Genomic DNA, 12,266 nt, shown 5'->3' with positions numbered 1-12,266 from the left:
AGAGATTTCCATTAGCTGTCATTTTCGTTACAGATTTGGTCGGATGAGGTGAAGGAACGCGGCGCATGCGCACTGTGGTCATTGGCCGGTCACCACCCTGAGCAGCAGAGAGCAATTGCTCGCAGAATCGGGACGAGTCAAATAATTGACATGTTACTCAGCAAATCCGACACGCTTTGCTTGATCGGTAGAAAGTTGCTTTATTTCTGAAATTTGAAATAAAACAAACGAATAATATTAAAAATAAAAAAGTGTATGTCGGTAAAACAAAATGACTTCAGGAAACACAAGATCCCAATCAGTGGAAGTTGTCGCTAAAAAGATTCTTCGCGGAGTATTTTAGCAAAACGATTTTATGATGTCAATGGCTGGAATGGAGCATGGAGGAGCTGGAAAAGTTCATCGAGTCAGGCGCGTTTGTCACGTGACAACACTATCCCTCCGCTCATCCGGTTGCTCAGGTTGGAGAAAACCAGTCGGAAAGTCCTCATGGGAACACTGGATGCTATTAACAAGATGTGCATTGGTGCGTGACAATTTTTCCTACCTCTGTAACGTGCATTTCAGGTATTATCATAACGACAATGGCTGCGCGTGAAGCTTTTTTTGTTTTCTAAAGGATTAGAGGGAGCTTGAACGTCTGGTGTTGGTTTTTAGCAATTATAAAATATTGGTTTCGTTCAGAGTGCAATATTTTGTGTTTGTAAAATCAGTGAATTTCCTAAAGTTTGTTTTTGATAAATTTGTTTATTATTATTTCACTTTATTTTCACATCGGTCCAGGTGTAGCCCACATAAACAACAAGAACTCTCAACTCACAATTGCCGAAGAGGGCGTCATTGAGCTGCTGGTCAACAGAGTGTGGAAAATGTCACGTGACGAGAAGATGCAGGTGACGCGATGCCAGAAATTACGTCATAGAGTCGCGATTAAACAAAAGATGTTTGTTCTAAAGGTCGATCTTCTCCATTGTTTATCGTGTCTTGTTAGCGGTTGTCAGGAGAACGAAGACAAACTGAACGAATTGGACGGATTCGGATTCGAAATTATTCTGCAAGTCTGCAACTCGCCCAGTATGGTGGGTTTGTTGTAAAACCTTTGTGATGTAATAAATAATGCTCAATATATAGCACCGGGTGGGTAATCCCCACCTCTACTACTTGTTTCCCACAACTCCTGTTGAATCTGCGAAGCTTGCTTTAAGCCAGGGTATTTACTTTCTATTGAAATTTACGTACAAATAATTGGCGATAAAGTTAATTGCGTTTTTGCTGATTTTTTTTCCTGATTTATAGTCAGGCTGATCCTGTAGTAAAAAGCTACTGCTTTTTTTAGTGTTATTACGAAAGTTACAGTGATCGCTAGGCCTGCATCTGCAGTTTTGGTTAGATCCCAATATTTCAATTATTGAAGTCAAAGTTTATGTGTGAACGAATTGGACGTATTTTTTACTAACAATTGTTTTGTTCTTTTTAAGGCGGTGAAATTACAAGCAGTATCCGCACTAACCATGCTCGCATTCAACCGAATCCAACAACAACAACGGATTTCACGCTTGGGTGGTTTGAGCCTCACAACGTTTGAGGATTTATTTCGGTGCAAGGATCCGATTTTTAAAACTACCGCAGCTTTTCAGGTAAAGTTGGAAAGAAATATCTTGTATCTCAGACAGCTTTGTGGGATGAATTAAAACCTCATGCAATAATATAAACCTTGTGGTTTATGTGGGACGAAAGCGTGGAGGAAGTGGTTTTAAGTTATAGCAGTTGTGTATTTAACAGCTGGTTGTTCTCGCTCGCATCATAACACATCATAACAAACAATCTTCCGCTAGAGGCGTCATTACGCTCGTTAACTTCCTCGATGACGTAGTGGCAATGGCAGGTACGTGTTGAAATATATATTCGACTTTTTAAGTGATTTGTAGTTTCACATGAAAGAAAGATGACGTAATGATGACGTATTACAGCGGATTATCTTGCGTCACTCGCCCACACGAGGGCGGGCGTTCCTGAAGCCATCGTCACTTGCGGCGCTGTGGAGAAACTTCTTGGTAAAGTGAAGTCGGAGAATCAGTTGGTTCGACAAACTGCTGCCCAGGCATTAGGTTGGCTGTCTATATATGATTTCTATGGAGTTGTCGGGTGACAAAATAACGTGAGATTGTTTAGGAAAACATGCACTTGGTTTCCCTATTACCTTATGTATTACATTGACATTTATCTATTTCCACGTGGTTTAAACTTTATGTTGACATTTTCAGGATATTTATCTTTCAACCGAACGGCGAGCAGAGAGTTGATGACGTCATGTAGAGCGACTGAAGGCCTTTACGTCACTCTTACAGATAATTTGGTTGAAGATGGAAAAGTGTCTGATGAGTTTGTAGCCGAGTTTAAACGACAGGCAACCATCGGTTTGCCGATTGTTAAAGAAAAGAGGAGTAAGTTCGTTACAATTTGTATTAACGTACATTCTACTGAGCTTAGACACAAGCTTTCATGCAGCAAAAGTTCTGGGGTTTATTTCAATCATAAAAATATCAACCTTTCTTTATTCAGGGCCGTCAAGACCTCAAACAGCGCAAACGAGGGGAAACACCTTACATGTTAACGGGTAGGAAATGCCTCGTAGTGTACGTTAAAATACAGGAACACTGAAATGTGGATTTTTTCAGAGCTTTTCACCGGACGATGAGAGCACGTTCGATTTCCCCGGCCAACAGAAAAGTTTCTACTAAGAAATAAAACTTTTCTGTTCCCAAGTTTTACTTATTTTAGAACAACAGTTTCCTGTTATTACTTTCTTGTCAGGTTCAAAACATTGTATGCAGTTGCGCGACAAGTTCGTGTAGTTTGTAAATATTTCACTGTGAAAATTTGTATGCTTCCTGTATTATGTGAAAGATACGATGCTGTTTTTTTATGTTCTTGCATTCCCTTTTGAAGTGACACGTTTTGTGAGATTTATAAAACTGTGAACATCCCAGATTCTTCCACTGATGTAACATTTTTTTACTCATAATTGCATCGTGTGTACTTAGTAAAGAATGTTTGACAAAGTTAGACATATGCATATTTAACTTAAATGTTTGTAGAAATCGAGTAGCTTTACTACAATAAATTGTTGGCTTTCAACCGAATATTTGTAATATAGAATATTGCTCGTTCATGCAAAATGTAAATCAACTTTATTCAATCTGTTTATTTTGTGTATACAAAAAAATTAGGTGATTATTGCAAGTCAGCAATCAACATTAGAAAAGTTAATGTTCTGGTTGCGGTTGCGAGGATAAAATCGCTGTTTGTGTTGGAAAATCACTGAAACGTGCAAGAGACGAATTTGTTTTGTTTACATTTTCTCGGGAATTAGTTTGTTTAAGAACTTGCTGCTACAGTACTTACGTAGTTAACCGTAAGCAGGTTTCTTTATCTGTGAAAAATCACCTTTGCATCTGCGCTTAAATGGTTTTTCTTGGTCGGATTGGAATAATTGTTGGTATTGTGTAATTTTATCAAAAATTTGCAAGGGCAAACAGAGCCAGTGTGTTGTTCTTTAAATATACAATAAATTTTATGACCTTGCCTTCTGTAAACCAAAGTGCTTATGTGTTGTGGAAGTGATATTAAATATAAAATACCGCATATTTTATCGGAAAACTTGAAATTATGAAGAGAAACAAAGCCGTTTCGATAGATGTTGGAACAGCAGTGAATGCACTTTGCCTCAGTAAGGACAACAGTAAAGTGTTCATCGCTGGACGGTCTCTGTTGAAAATTTATCATGTTGATGAGGTTAATGCTTTCAGCGAGCACCTTAATCTTCATGTTGGAAGAAAACAGGTGTGCTCCGATGGAATTAATGTGTGCCACTGAGTTTGATAGTGCTGATTGTGTTTCGTTTCATGTTATAAGTGTGTATTTTTGCAATTGCTGTTGTATTTTTAAGGGAGGCATATTGGTATTTTTCTTAGCTCATGACTGGCCAAAGGCAGTTACCACCCAACAAAATAATACATCATAAGTTATTGAAATCAAATTAGCTTTTACCTGTGGCTGCATGCTAAGCCTAATTTTTCAAGATTACAATTGCTGTTCATCAGCATAATTAGTTTACACATACACAATTAATTAAAATGTTTTGTTTTTTCATTTCAGGGTTTGAACATGAGTTGTTCTGACGTGGGTTGGAGTCCCGTGGATGAAAATTTGATCGCAACTGCTGCTACTAATGAAGCAGTTGTAGCTTGGGATTTAAACACTCCTGGTCGTGAGAAGAAGCTCGCTATATTGTCTGAACATCGTCGCACGGTCACAAAAGTTTCGTTTCACAACTCGGAAGGAAATCTTTTGCTAAGTGGATCACAGGTGTTTTATATATGGGTGGTTTTTAAATAAAAATGTGTTTCTTATGTAGATGGGACCTGTCAAGACCGTTAGACAAGTTTGTTTAAATTTGCATTGTCATATGACACAAGCCTTTTTCGCAATCAGCAAATCTTGTTCGTTAAAGGTTATTTTCGTGCTCAATGTAACTTGTAACACTTCTTACAGGAGCAGAGCATGTACATTTTTCTGTAAGAAAATTTATGCATCACAAGTGATATTTTGCTTTTGGCTGCATACAAGTCAAAGCAGAGTGTAAAGTTTATAAAAATAAATTTTGTGTGTTTATTCAAATCACAAGCTTAGAAGCCATACTGCATCATTTGTTTTTTAAAGGACGGAACGATGAAGCTGTTTGATTTGAGGAGAAGGGAAAGTACCTACACGTTTCAAAGCAAAGCTGATGGCGTGAGAAGTGTTCAGTTCAATCCTCATGAATATTTTATTTTTGCTGCTAGCTTCGATAATGGTTATGTACAAGTAAGTTTTAGGGGTGTGCTAATTTACATAAAAATACCTGCAGCCAATTTTCGACTGAATCTGGATATTTAATGCTGTTGTGTTGTAAACATGTTATCATGGAAATATAATAAAATAATCATGCCAGAAACACATGGATGTCATAGAATAAATAAAACAACTCAAACCGACTCAAGGAATCTCACATTAAATGGATTTTTGTTAAAATCACCTCACTGTTATATTCTAACACAGCGTGGTCCAACTACAGGCCCGCGGGCCAATTTTGGCCCGTGATCTAATTTCCGTTTGCCCGAGAATTGTAACCTGACTTGAAACACAACTTTGTGCGATTGTCTTTGCATGGCCACAACCAAATTCCTGTTTACACGACCCCTTTCGTTAAAAGAAGCTGCTCGACCAAAAATCGCATTTATTAAAAATTGAGTTGTGCTATTCGTGTAATAGTAATTTCGATCCGTACTTCCGTATGTACAATGGCCCGCGGGATAAAGTAACGGTTTGTTATGGCCTGCGACGAAATTTAGTTGGACCACACTGTTCTAACATATAAAACCAATTTAAAATGTAAGTTTTTTCTGAAATATTTGGTCTATCCTTTTGGTAAATATAAATGCAGTGAAACAGTAAACCAGTGCTTGTGATACTAAAATGTTCTCAGTTTAAATGCAAACTCAGCATTTTAGTGAGAGCAAATTAGAATATTGCACCAAAAGTTTTCATGTTAATTTTGGTTGTTGTTGTTACTAGATATGGGATTACAGGCGACCTACAGGTTACGTTCATCAGTTTATCGCACACAAGGGATCTGTGTATACTCTCGACTGGCACCCGGAACCAGATCACAAAATGACTCTTGCCACTGGAGGGCGTGATAATATGGTTAAGGTGGGTGATTGTAATAACACGAATAATTTTTCAACTCTGTTTTTGCATCTGTGAAAGGTGCTTTTCGTGTCATTGCTGGTAACGGATCTAATCATTGTCCGTGTTAAATATTGTTTTCCAATGTTTCCAATTGTCACATTCCAGGTTTGGTCGATTGAAAACAACAGGAAGAAAGAAATAAACAATGTTCCAACCATGTCGTCCGTAGCTTCGGTTAAATGGAGACCCCACCATCCCGAGCAACTTGCCACTATATCTATGATGCTTGAATTCAGTGTGAACATTTGGCATCTGCATAGGAAATATGTCCCATTTGCTCATTTCCAGGTATGAATTATAATTGTAGTTGTATCAAACAACCATTTGTTTTTTGATTAATTTACTTTTTAAACAATGAACTGAACATATTTTAAGGATCACACAGACAGCCCCTCTGGAATAGTTTGGAAAAAGTCAGATCCAAATTTTATTTTGTCATGTTCGAAAGATGGCCGTCTCATGATGCATTCATTACTTGACGCTTCTTGTCCAGCTAAGCAGGCCATGAGTAGTGGACTTGCCATCAGCTCATGTGGTCATATCGCCCTCGCAAGTCAAGCCACAGCATCAACACCAAGGGCACAGAGTCCCACTGGTTCTGCTTCAAAATTACCAACAATATTTGGATGGAAGACTGGATCAAAAGACGTGATTGATTTGGACGGTTTGAGTATTTCCAGTCCTTCTTCGCCAGTTGCATTTCAAAGACAAAACAACTTTCTTAATTCCAGATCAAAGTTCAGAATATTTTCAAGCACCAAGTCTGATTTAAAACCAAGTTCTGACTTTGATGATTATCCAACTATGACAGACTCTGTTGTAGAGCAATTAACTCTTAACCAATTTAGGTTTGTTGCGAAAAACTATGTTTTAGATGGAAGTGGGACAAAAATGACATTCGAAGAGCTTTGCTCGCACAACTCTGATGTTGCTTTGAAAGGTGGATTCTGTAATGTTGCTCGGACGTGGAAATTGCTTGGAGTTTTTTTCAACAAAGAGATTCAGTTTCAGAAAAGCTTGAAAAAGCAGAGGCAAAAAACAAAAGACACTCACTCACTGTGAAAAAGGTGAGGTGGTTTTAGTGACGTAATATGTGCTAATAAACAATTGTTACAGATCTTCACCTTATAAGTAGTTTGCGAAATGCCTGGTATGCAGACATATAATTATGCCATGTTTTTTTTGGGGGGGAATCGAAGGATTCTTGTGACCATGGTTTGATGTTTAAAAAACAAAATGATTTTCTAAAGTTAAACCAGTATTTGTTCATAACATGGCATGGCAAATATTGATTATCACTAATTGTTGGACATGAATTTTACCAAGATTGCTTCCACACACAATGACTGATTTGTGTTTGCTCTAGGATGAACTGCATGGTTCACATGCATTGAATGGTTCAGCAATCCATGGTGGGGAAGCTGATCAACGTTCTGATGATGGAAGACTTGAGGTAAAAGATTATCTCACTGATATCGCTTGAGGACGACAATCAGAACCTGATCTCTACATGACAGATGATGACCCTGGGTAGTTTAGAGATATTATTCTCAAATATAAAATCATGCAAAGTTTGTTGCAACACAATCGTGCAAAAACTATTAATGGTGTTACAATTAAACACCAAGATGTCTAAAATTGATGTAGTGGAAATTATAGTCTGTAATCTAGTTTAATGATTTAGGTTTGGTTATGGTGGGATAACATCAGAAGCTGAGTTTTTGTCTGAGCATGAATATCTCGTTCCAACTGAAGCTTTCCAACAGAGAGAGGTGTGATCGATAGATAGATAGGCCACAGTGTTTTGTGTTGCTAAACATATGGTTGCTGTGAACACAGTTTTAAGGTTGCACCACACCCTAAGTAATGAAAGGTGTAAGAAACAATCTCCTGTCTTTTTCAGGACATCGAACTGGACGCGATATCAAAGTTTGGTCGAATAGATGCACCTTCTGGAATGAACATTGAAAATGAATCTGAAAAACGAATCCTGACTGCTCACGGTGGGAGGTGGCATGAGAAGGTCGTTACCAAGGAGATGGATTCTTCTTCCTCAACATCTCCTGCTGATGAGGAGCTTAACATCTCAGATGGAGTCATCAGTGCGTGTCCCACTCTCTGGCCGGCTCCACTCGATTCAATTAAAGAAGAGATTGCCTGTCAGCAATTAGAGGGGGGTTTGTGCAGTTTAAAACATTCCGACAAAACATCGTATTTTTGAAATTGACAAAGAAATGCAACGATTCATCAACAGCATATTTTTAAAACAACAGAACTAACACTCACCAGACAATGAGATAAAATAATCTGCCAACTGCTTGTACATAGGTAAAAAGTCTTTACAAGAATGTTTATTCACTCAAAAATAGTTCTTGTGTTGAATTTATTTTTTTATTTTCTGAAAACATTCACAGGTTTCGACGTGCTACATGTGTTGTATTCAATGTATTTTCAGATTTTTTGCTGGAATGAACGATGTGCAAAGTCCAGTGTGTATGCTGCTTGCAATGTCATCCTATCCATCCACATATAACCTTCCTATTGATGTTGAGACAATTGATCATTGGCAAAACTCCTACCTTGATTTGTTGGCAAAGAACAGGTTATGGATACAACATGCTCAGGTAACTACTGTATGTTTTGTTGCAATTTGCAGTTAATTCTTTTCTTGTTAATTTTTTAGTTTTTATTTTATGTGATGGCAATATCAATACAATTACTTTTAGTTTGAAACTTGGACCAGGACATCAACAGATTAAACTATTTTTCGCATTTGTTGATGAAAGTAATTTTCGTTCAGGTTGTAAAACTGAGCCGAGTTCCTGCAATCCAATCTCTCTCATCCTCTTCAACTTTCACCCTGGGCTGCCAAGTCTGCCAACAACGAATGCCCCAGAGTAACCCCTGGTCATGTGACCGACGCATTGATGAGGAACACAAGAACAAACCAGTCACGTGTTTCTACTGTCAACTTCAAGTGCGCGGACTCTACACATATTGTCAAGGCTGTAGCTTCGGCGGACATTCCAACTGTGTGACAACTTGGATAAAACAATGTCAGAAAAACGATATTCCTATAACATGCAGATATCACTGTCTGTAACATCAATAAAAATGAATGCAAGCTGATGTCTTGACTCGACCGCAGGCAAATACATGGTTGTTTATGGTTGTACGAATTACTAACGCAGGAACTAGACAGGATCGCTCTACTGTGAAAACCCGTACTTGGCAACCTCATCTGCAATAGCCAACCTTCACATATGATATCGCGATATATTTCTGCGTGGTATGGTTAGTGATGTATATGTGTAGATCGTTAGTAAAGTTGTGTGCTGACTCACCAGTGTATCTTGGCCATTATAAACTACCTTCAAATCTCTGAAATCGCGTAGCTCAGTTGGTAGAGCGTTGGGTCTGGTTAACCCATTGCCTTTAGTTTGAAACATACCAGCAGGTGGGGTTATTTTGCATATCTCGCTCCGACTTGTCGGAAAAAAGTGGTCGATACTGTCGGCGTACGCCCCCGCTGCGGGACCGTGGGGTACGACTGCGTCTCGGGCCTCGCACCCAAAGGATCCGACCGAGTCTCGATGGCAACTCGGCCTCGTAGGCAACTTGCCTTCGCTATCTCAAGGTTACTGTTGGAGTTAAAGAACTCCTTTACACAAGTCTGTGCTTCTTCTAAGTAGTCTAACTTCGACTAAACACACATCCACCAAGCTTCAAACCAGTTCAGAGTTGTTCATAAATCCGTTTATTGTCGATTATCCAGTAGTATAATACAGCACAGAAGTTTCTTCAAAACATGAAGAGTACTAAAGCAGAACCAACAGCCTAGACCCTTACACAGCAACTGTTAAAACACACTGATTTGGCAGGCGCTAGTCGCTCTGCTTATGTAGTCTGCGGTTGGCCACACGTATTGATACCCTATTTGGAGTTGTTGCGCAACTTTAATGCAACTTGAAGTTGGCCGATTTGGTCGATTACGTCAGTTATTTATATAGCTTGATTATCTAAGTGCCCTAAATAAGTTGTTTATGTTTAGGTTGACTTTGTTTTCCGAATAACTAAAAGTAGTTATGTTTATTTCCGCTTTATTTATCATTTGCGAAAGAAGTACTTCTATTTAAATTTTGACAAAGAAATGCCTGTAATTATTTTAACTTGATTTACGCAGTTAGTTTTGTTGCCTAAGTTACCTATATGACTTTATTTCCCAATTTACATGGTTTATAACACAACTATAATGTGGCTGCTTCTACCGGCTACAATTTTTTCACCTGCCACCAGCTCGGCAAGTTTTTTTCTATTCAATTGTCCGATCAGGAATTGACCTAAACCGGAAATTGGTTCTTCTTTTTTTCCCATGTCGTTTTATTGGACATCACAACTCGGACATATGCGTTGAACGCGTGATTACAATGACTTTGGTTTTAACTCTCGGTCTTAAGATAGTTATATACGCTTTGGGCCTTTTTAGTATATACATGTATTGTGCGGCGACAATACTCTAACCGCCTCACGAACGGTCGATTTCCTTGGTTCATGCTTGGCGTGGTTAAACCAGCGCTTTGGGCATGTTTGTTGGAAATATCATTCTTTCCGTATTAAAATAATTATTAAGGCATTGCACAAAGGTATTTTAAAAACAAGAAAACATCTTACATAAACGAAACGTTTCGTTCACCACGTGCTTATAGACAATGGTACACATGTCCTATAGTGTCGAAATTCACGGCCTTCAAACAAATCCCGCAAAAAAACATGACGCTCTTTGTACGTAATAAGGTTTTATGCTATAATGAACCTAATATTGGAGTTGTGCTATTGCTTAGTCTCGTGAAAACGCAAGTTTAAGTAGCTACGCAAGAGCCGGGGAAATTCCCATCGTCCGTTCGTGACGTGTTAGAGTATCTACCGGGAAAAGTAGCCTAGGCCCAGACTCCTTTATTGCCCTAGCTGCGATTCCAGTAAACTAAATTACAAAGGATACGTTAAATTACTGTTCCCAAGCCTGAATCACGTTTTCCTAATTGTTAATTCGTTGCTTGTCATAAGCTGTCTTGATTTTGTGATATCTTTTCAATTTGTGTTTATTCGAACATGATATTTAATTTTGTTTTAAAAAAAAACAATTTTGACGAAATGACAGAAGTTGAAAAACTTATCAAATTCGCGCATCTATTGGTTGGTCGTAACGTGCTAAATTTACAAACAGATATTAACTAACATATTAAATCTTTAAATCAAAAGTGTAAATTTTTGTTTTTAAAACTGCACGTATTTTAATTGCCAAAAAAATCGGCCCCTTTGTTCAATCCTAATTTTATTTCTATTTGTTTAAAAAACCCTACCGGCATCGTTAAAGTTTCGGTCTTGGTGACCGCTGCGGAAGAAAAAAAAATGGCGGAAGTTTTGTTTTTGTTAAATTTATTTATTTTTGAGGAATCACGAAAACACAAATAATTATGAGGAACGTGAGGTAGTTTTTGTGTTGAGCTTCTGCTTCAATCCGAACCACTGGAGTCAGGATAGGAGGTGGGGAACTGATAATCCAAACCCTCAACTTTCGGCTGAAAAGTCACAAAAGTTTTGATTTTATTAAAATTTACAAATAAATCTTTTAAATTAAATCCTCACAGGATCTTCCATATTCTCAAGTGCGTCCTCCACCATCTTAATCGAATCCGGATCCAATCTGCACCAATTCAGATCCAACCTCCCAACCTTCGGTAAAATCTCACAAATTCTTTCCACATCTTCTCTTCCATGAAAGTCGTTTTGACTCAGGGCGAGATATTCCAACTATTTAAAATATAAATATTGTTTGTAGGAAATGTTTTGAAGCTCTTTAAACCAGGAATAAACAAATATTAAAACTGGAAAAGAAGTAAAAAATACACAAACAAAATTATTCCCTAAACTACAATAAAAATATTTTATGTCATTTTTCCTAAAATCGAAAACTTTGGTAAAAAATGCTTTTATTAAAATAAAAACTTATTCAGAAAATAAATAAAAACACAAACAAACCTTTGGTTTCATTCTTTTTATTGCTTCACAAATAATCGTTAAATCTTCGGAGTTCAGGTCGCAATCAAACCCCCCCAGCACCAAATCGTTTCTTGTAACTTTTGGTAAAAATTCCGACAAAACCTGAACGATTGAGTGAAGTCGGGTTTGGGAAAAATACAACATCTCAGGACAAAACGGGGCGATTTTTTCTTGGTGGCACTTTTGGATTTCCTTCAAATCCAGAAATAAATCTGAAACAAAACAGGAAAGTTTATAAAAAAGCGGATGTCTGGTTTCCAGTTTTAATAAAATCATTTAAAATAAAACTTACTGTATTCTTGCACAGAATTCCCCACGTTTAAGTCGGATTTAATCAACACAAGAACCAACAAATCAATCCAATATAAAACGTTTAAATTATCACAAAATATTAGGACAGAAATAAACACGAC

The 12,266-nt window shown here is 37.7% G+C and overlaps 1 protein-coding gene, 1 long non-coding RNA gene and 1 pseudogene across 3 annotated transcripts in view; 2 read left to right on the top strand and 1 right to left on the bottom strand.

The window, feature by feature from the left end:
* The window catches only part of LOC145903182 (ankyrin and armadillo repeat-containing protein-like), a 29,445-nt gene extending 26,824 nt beyond the window's left edge, over nucleotides 1-2,621 (top strand). Inside the window, exons 8-16 of the mRNA XM_082991253.1 lie at nucleotides 34-208; nucleotides 386-526; nucleotides 784-893; nucleotides 957-1,079; nucleotides 1,479-1,637; nucleotides 1,783-1,885; nucleotides 1,971-2,108; nucleotides 2,265-2,444; nucleotides 2,563-2,621. Coding sequence (XP_082847379.1) covers nucleotides 34-208; nucleotides 386-526; nucleotides 784-893; nucleotides 957-1,079; nucleotides 1,479-1,637; nucleotides 1,783-1,885; nucleotides 1,971-2,108; nucleotides 2,265-2,444; nucleotides 2,563-2,621 — 1,188 coding nt within the window. The remainder of the gene's footprint in view (nucleotides 1-33; nucleotides 209-385; nucleotides 527-783; nucleotides 894-956; nucleotides 1,080-1,478; nucleotides 1,638-1,782; nucleotides 1,886-1,970; nucleotides 2,109-2,264; nucleotides 2,445-2,562) is intronic.
* Nucleotides 2,622-3,187: 566 nt separating this feature from the next.
* Nucleotides 3,188-8,987, top strand: LOC145902692 (GATOR2 complex protein WDR24-like; annotated as a pseudogene). The gene is made up of 11 exons (XR_014402621.1): nucleotides 3,188-3,843; nucleotides 4,159-4,368; nucleotides 4,723-4,866; nucleotides 5,617-5,754; nucleotides 5,899-6,081; nucleotides 6,169-6,860; nucleotides 7,160-7,323; nucleotides 7,478-7,565; nucleotides 7,697-7,974; nucleotides 8,249-8,417; nucleotides 8,594-8,987. The product of XR_014402621.1 is annotated as a GATOR2 complex protein WDR24-like (transcript).
* Nucleotides 8,988-11,276: 2,289 nt separating this feature from the next.
* On the bottom strand, nucleotides 11,277-11,959 carry LOC145901487 (uncharacterized). Its single transcript, XR_014402527.1, has 3 exons — nucleotides 11,833-11,959; nucleotides 11,440-11,604; nucleotides 11,277-11,372 (listed from the first exon to the last, which is right to left on the bottom strand). It is a non-coding gene; the product is annotated as an uncharacterized LOC145901487 (long non-coding RNA).
* Between the last annotated feature and the right edge of the window lie 307 nt (nucleotides 11,960-12,266).

This window comes from Ascidia mentula, chromosome 5, assembly GCF_947561715.1.
Source record: "Ascidia mentula chromosome 5, kaAscMent1.1, whole genome shotgun sequence".
Lineage (NCBI taxonomy): Eukaryota > Metazoa > Chordata > Ascidiacea > Phlebobranchia > Ascidiidae > Ascidia > Ascidia mentula.
The sequence above is the reverse complement of the archived record's forward strand: the minus strand, read 5'-3'. Positions and strand labels throughout refer to the sequence as shown.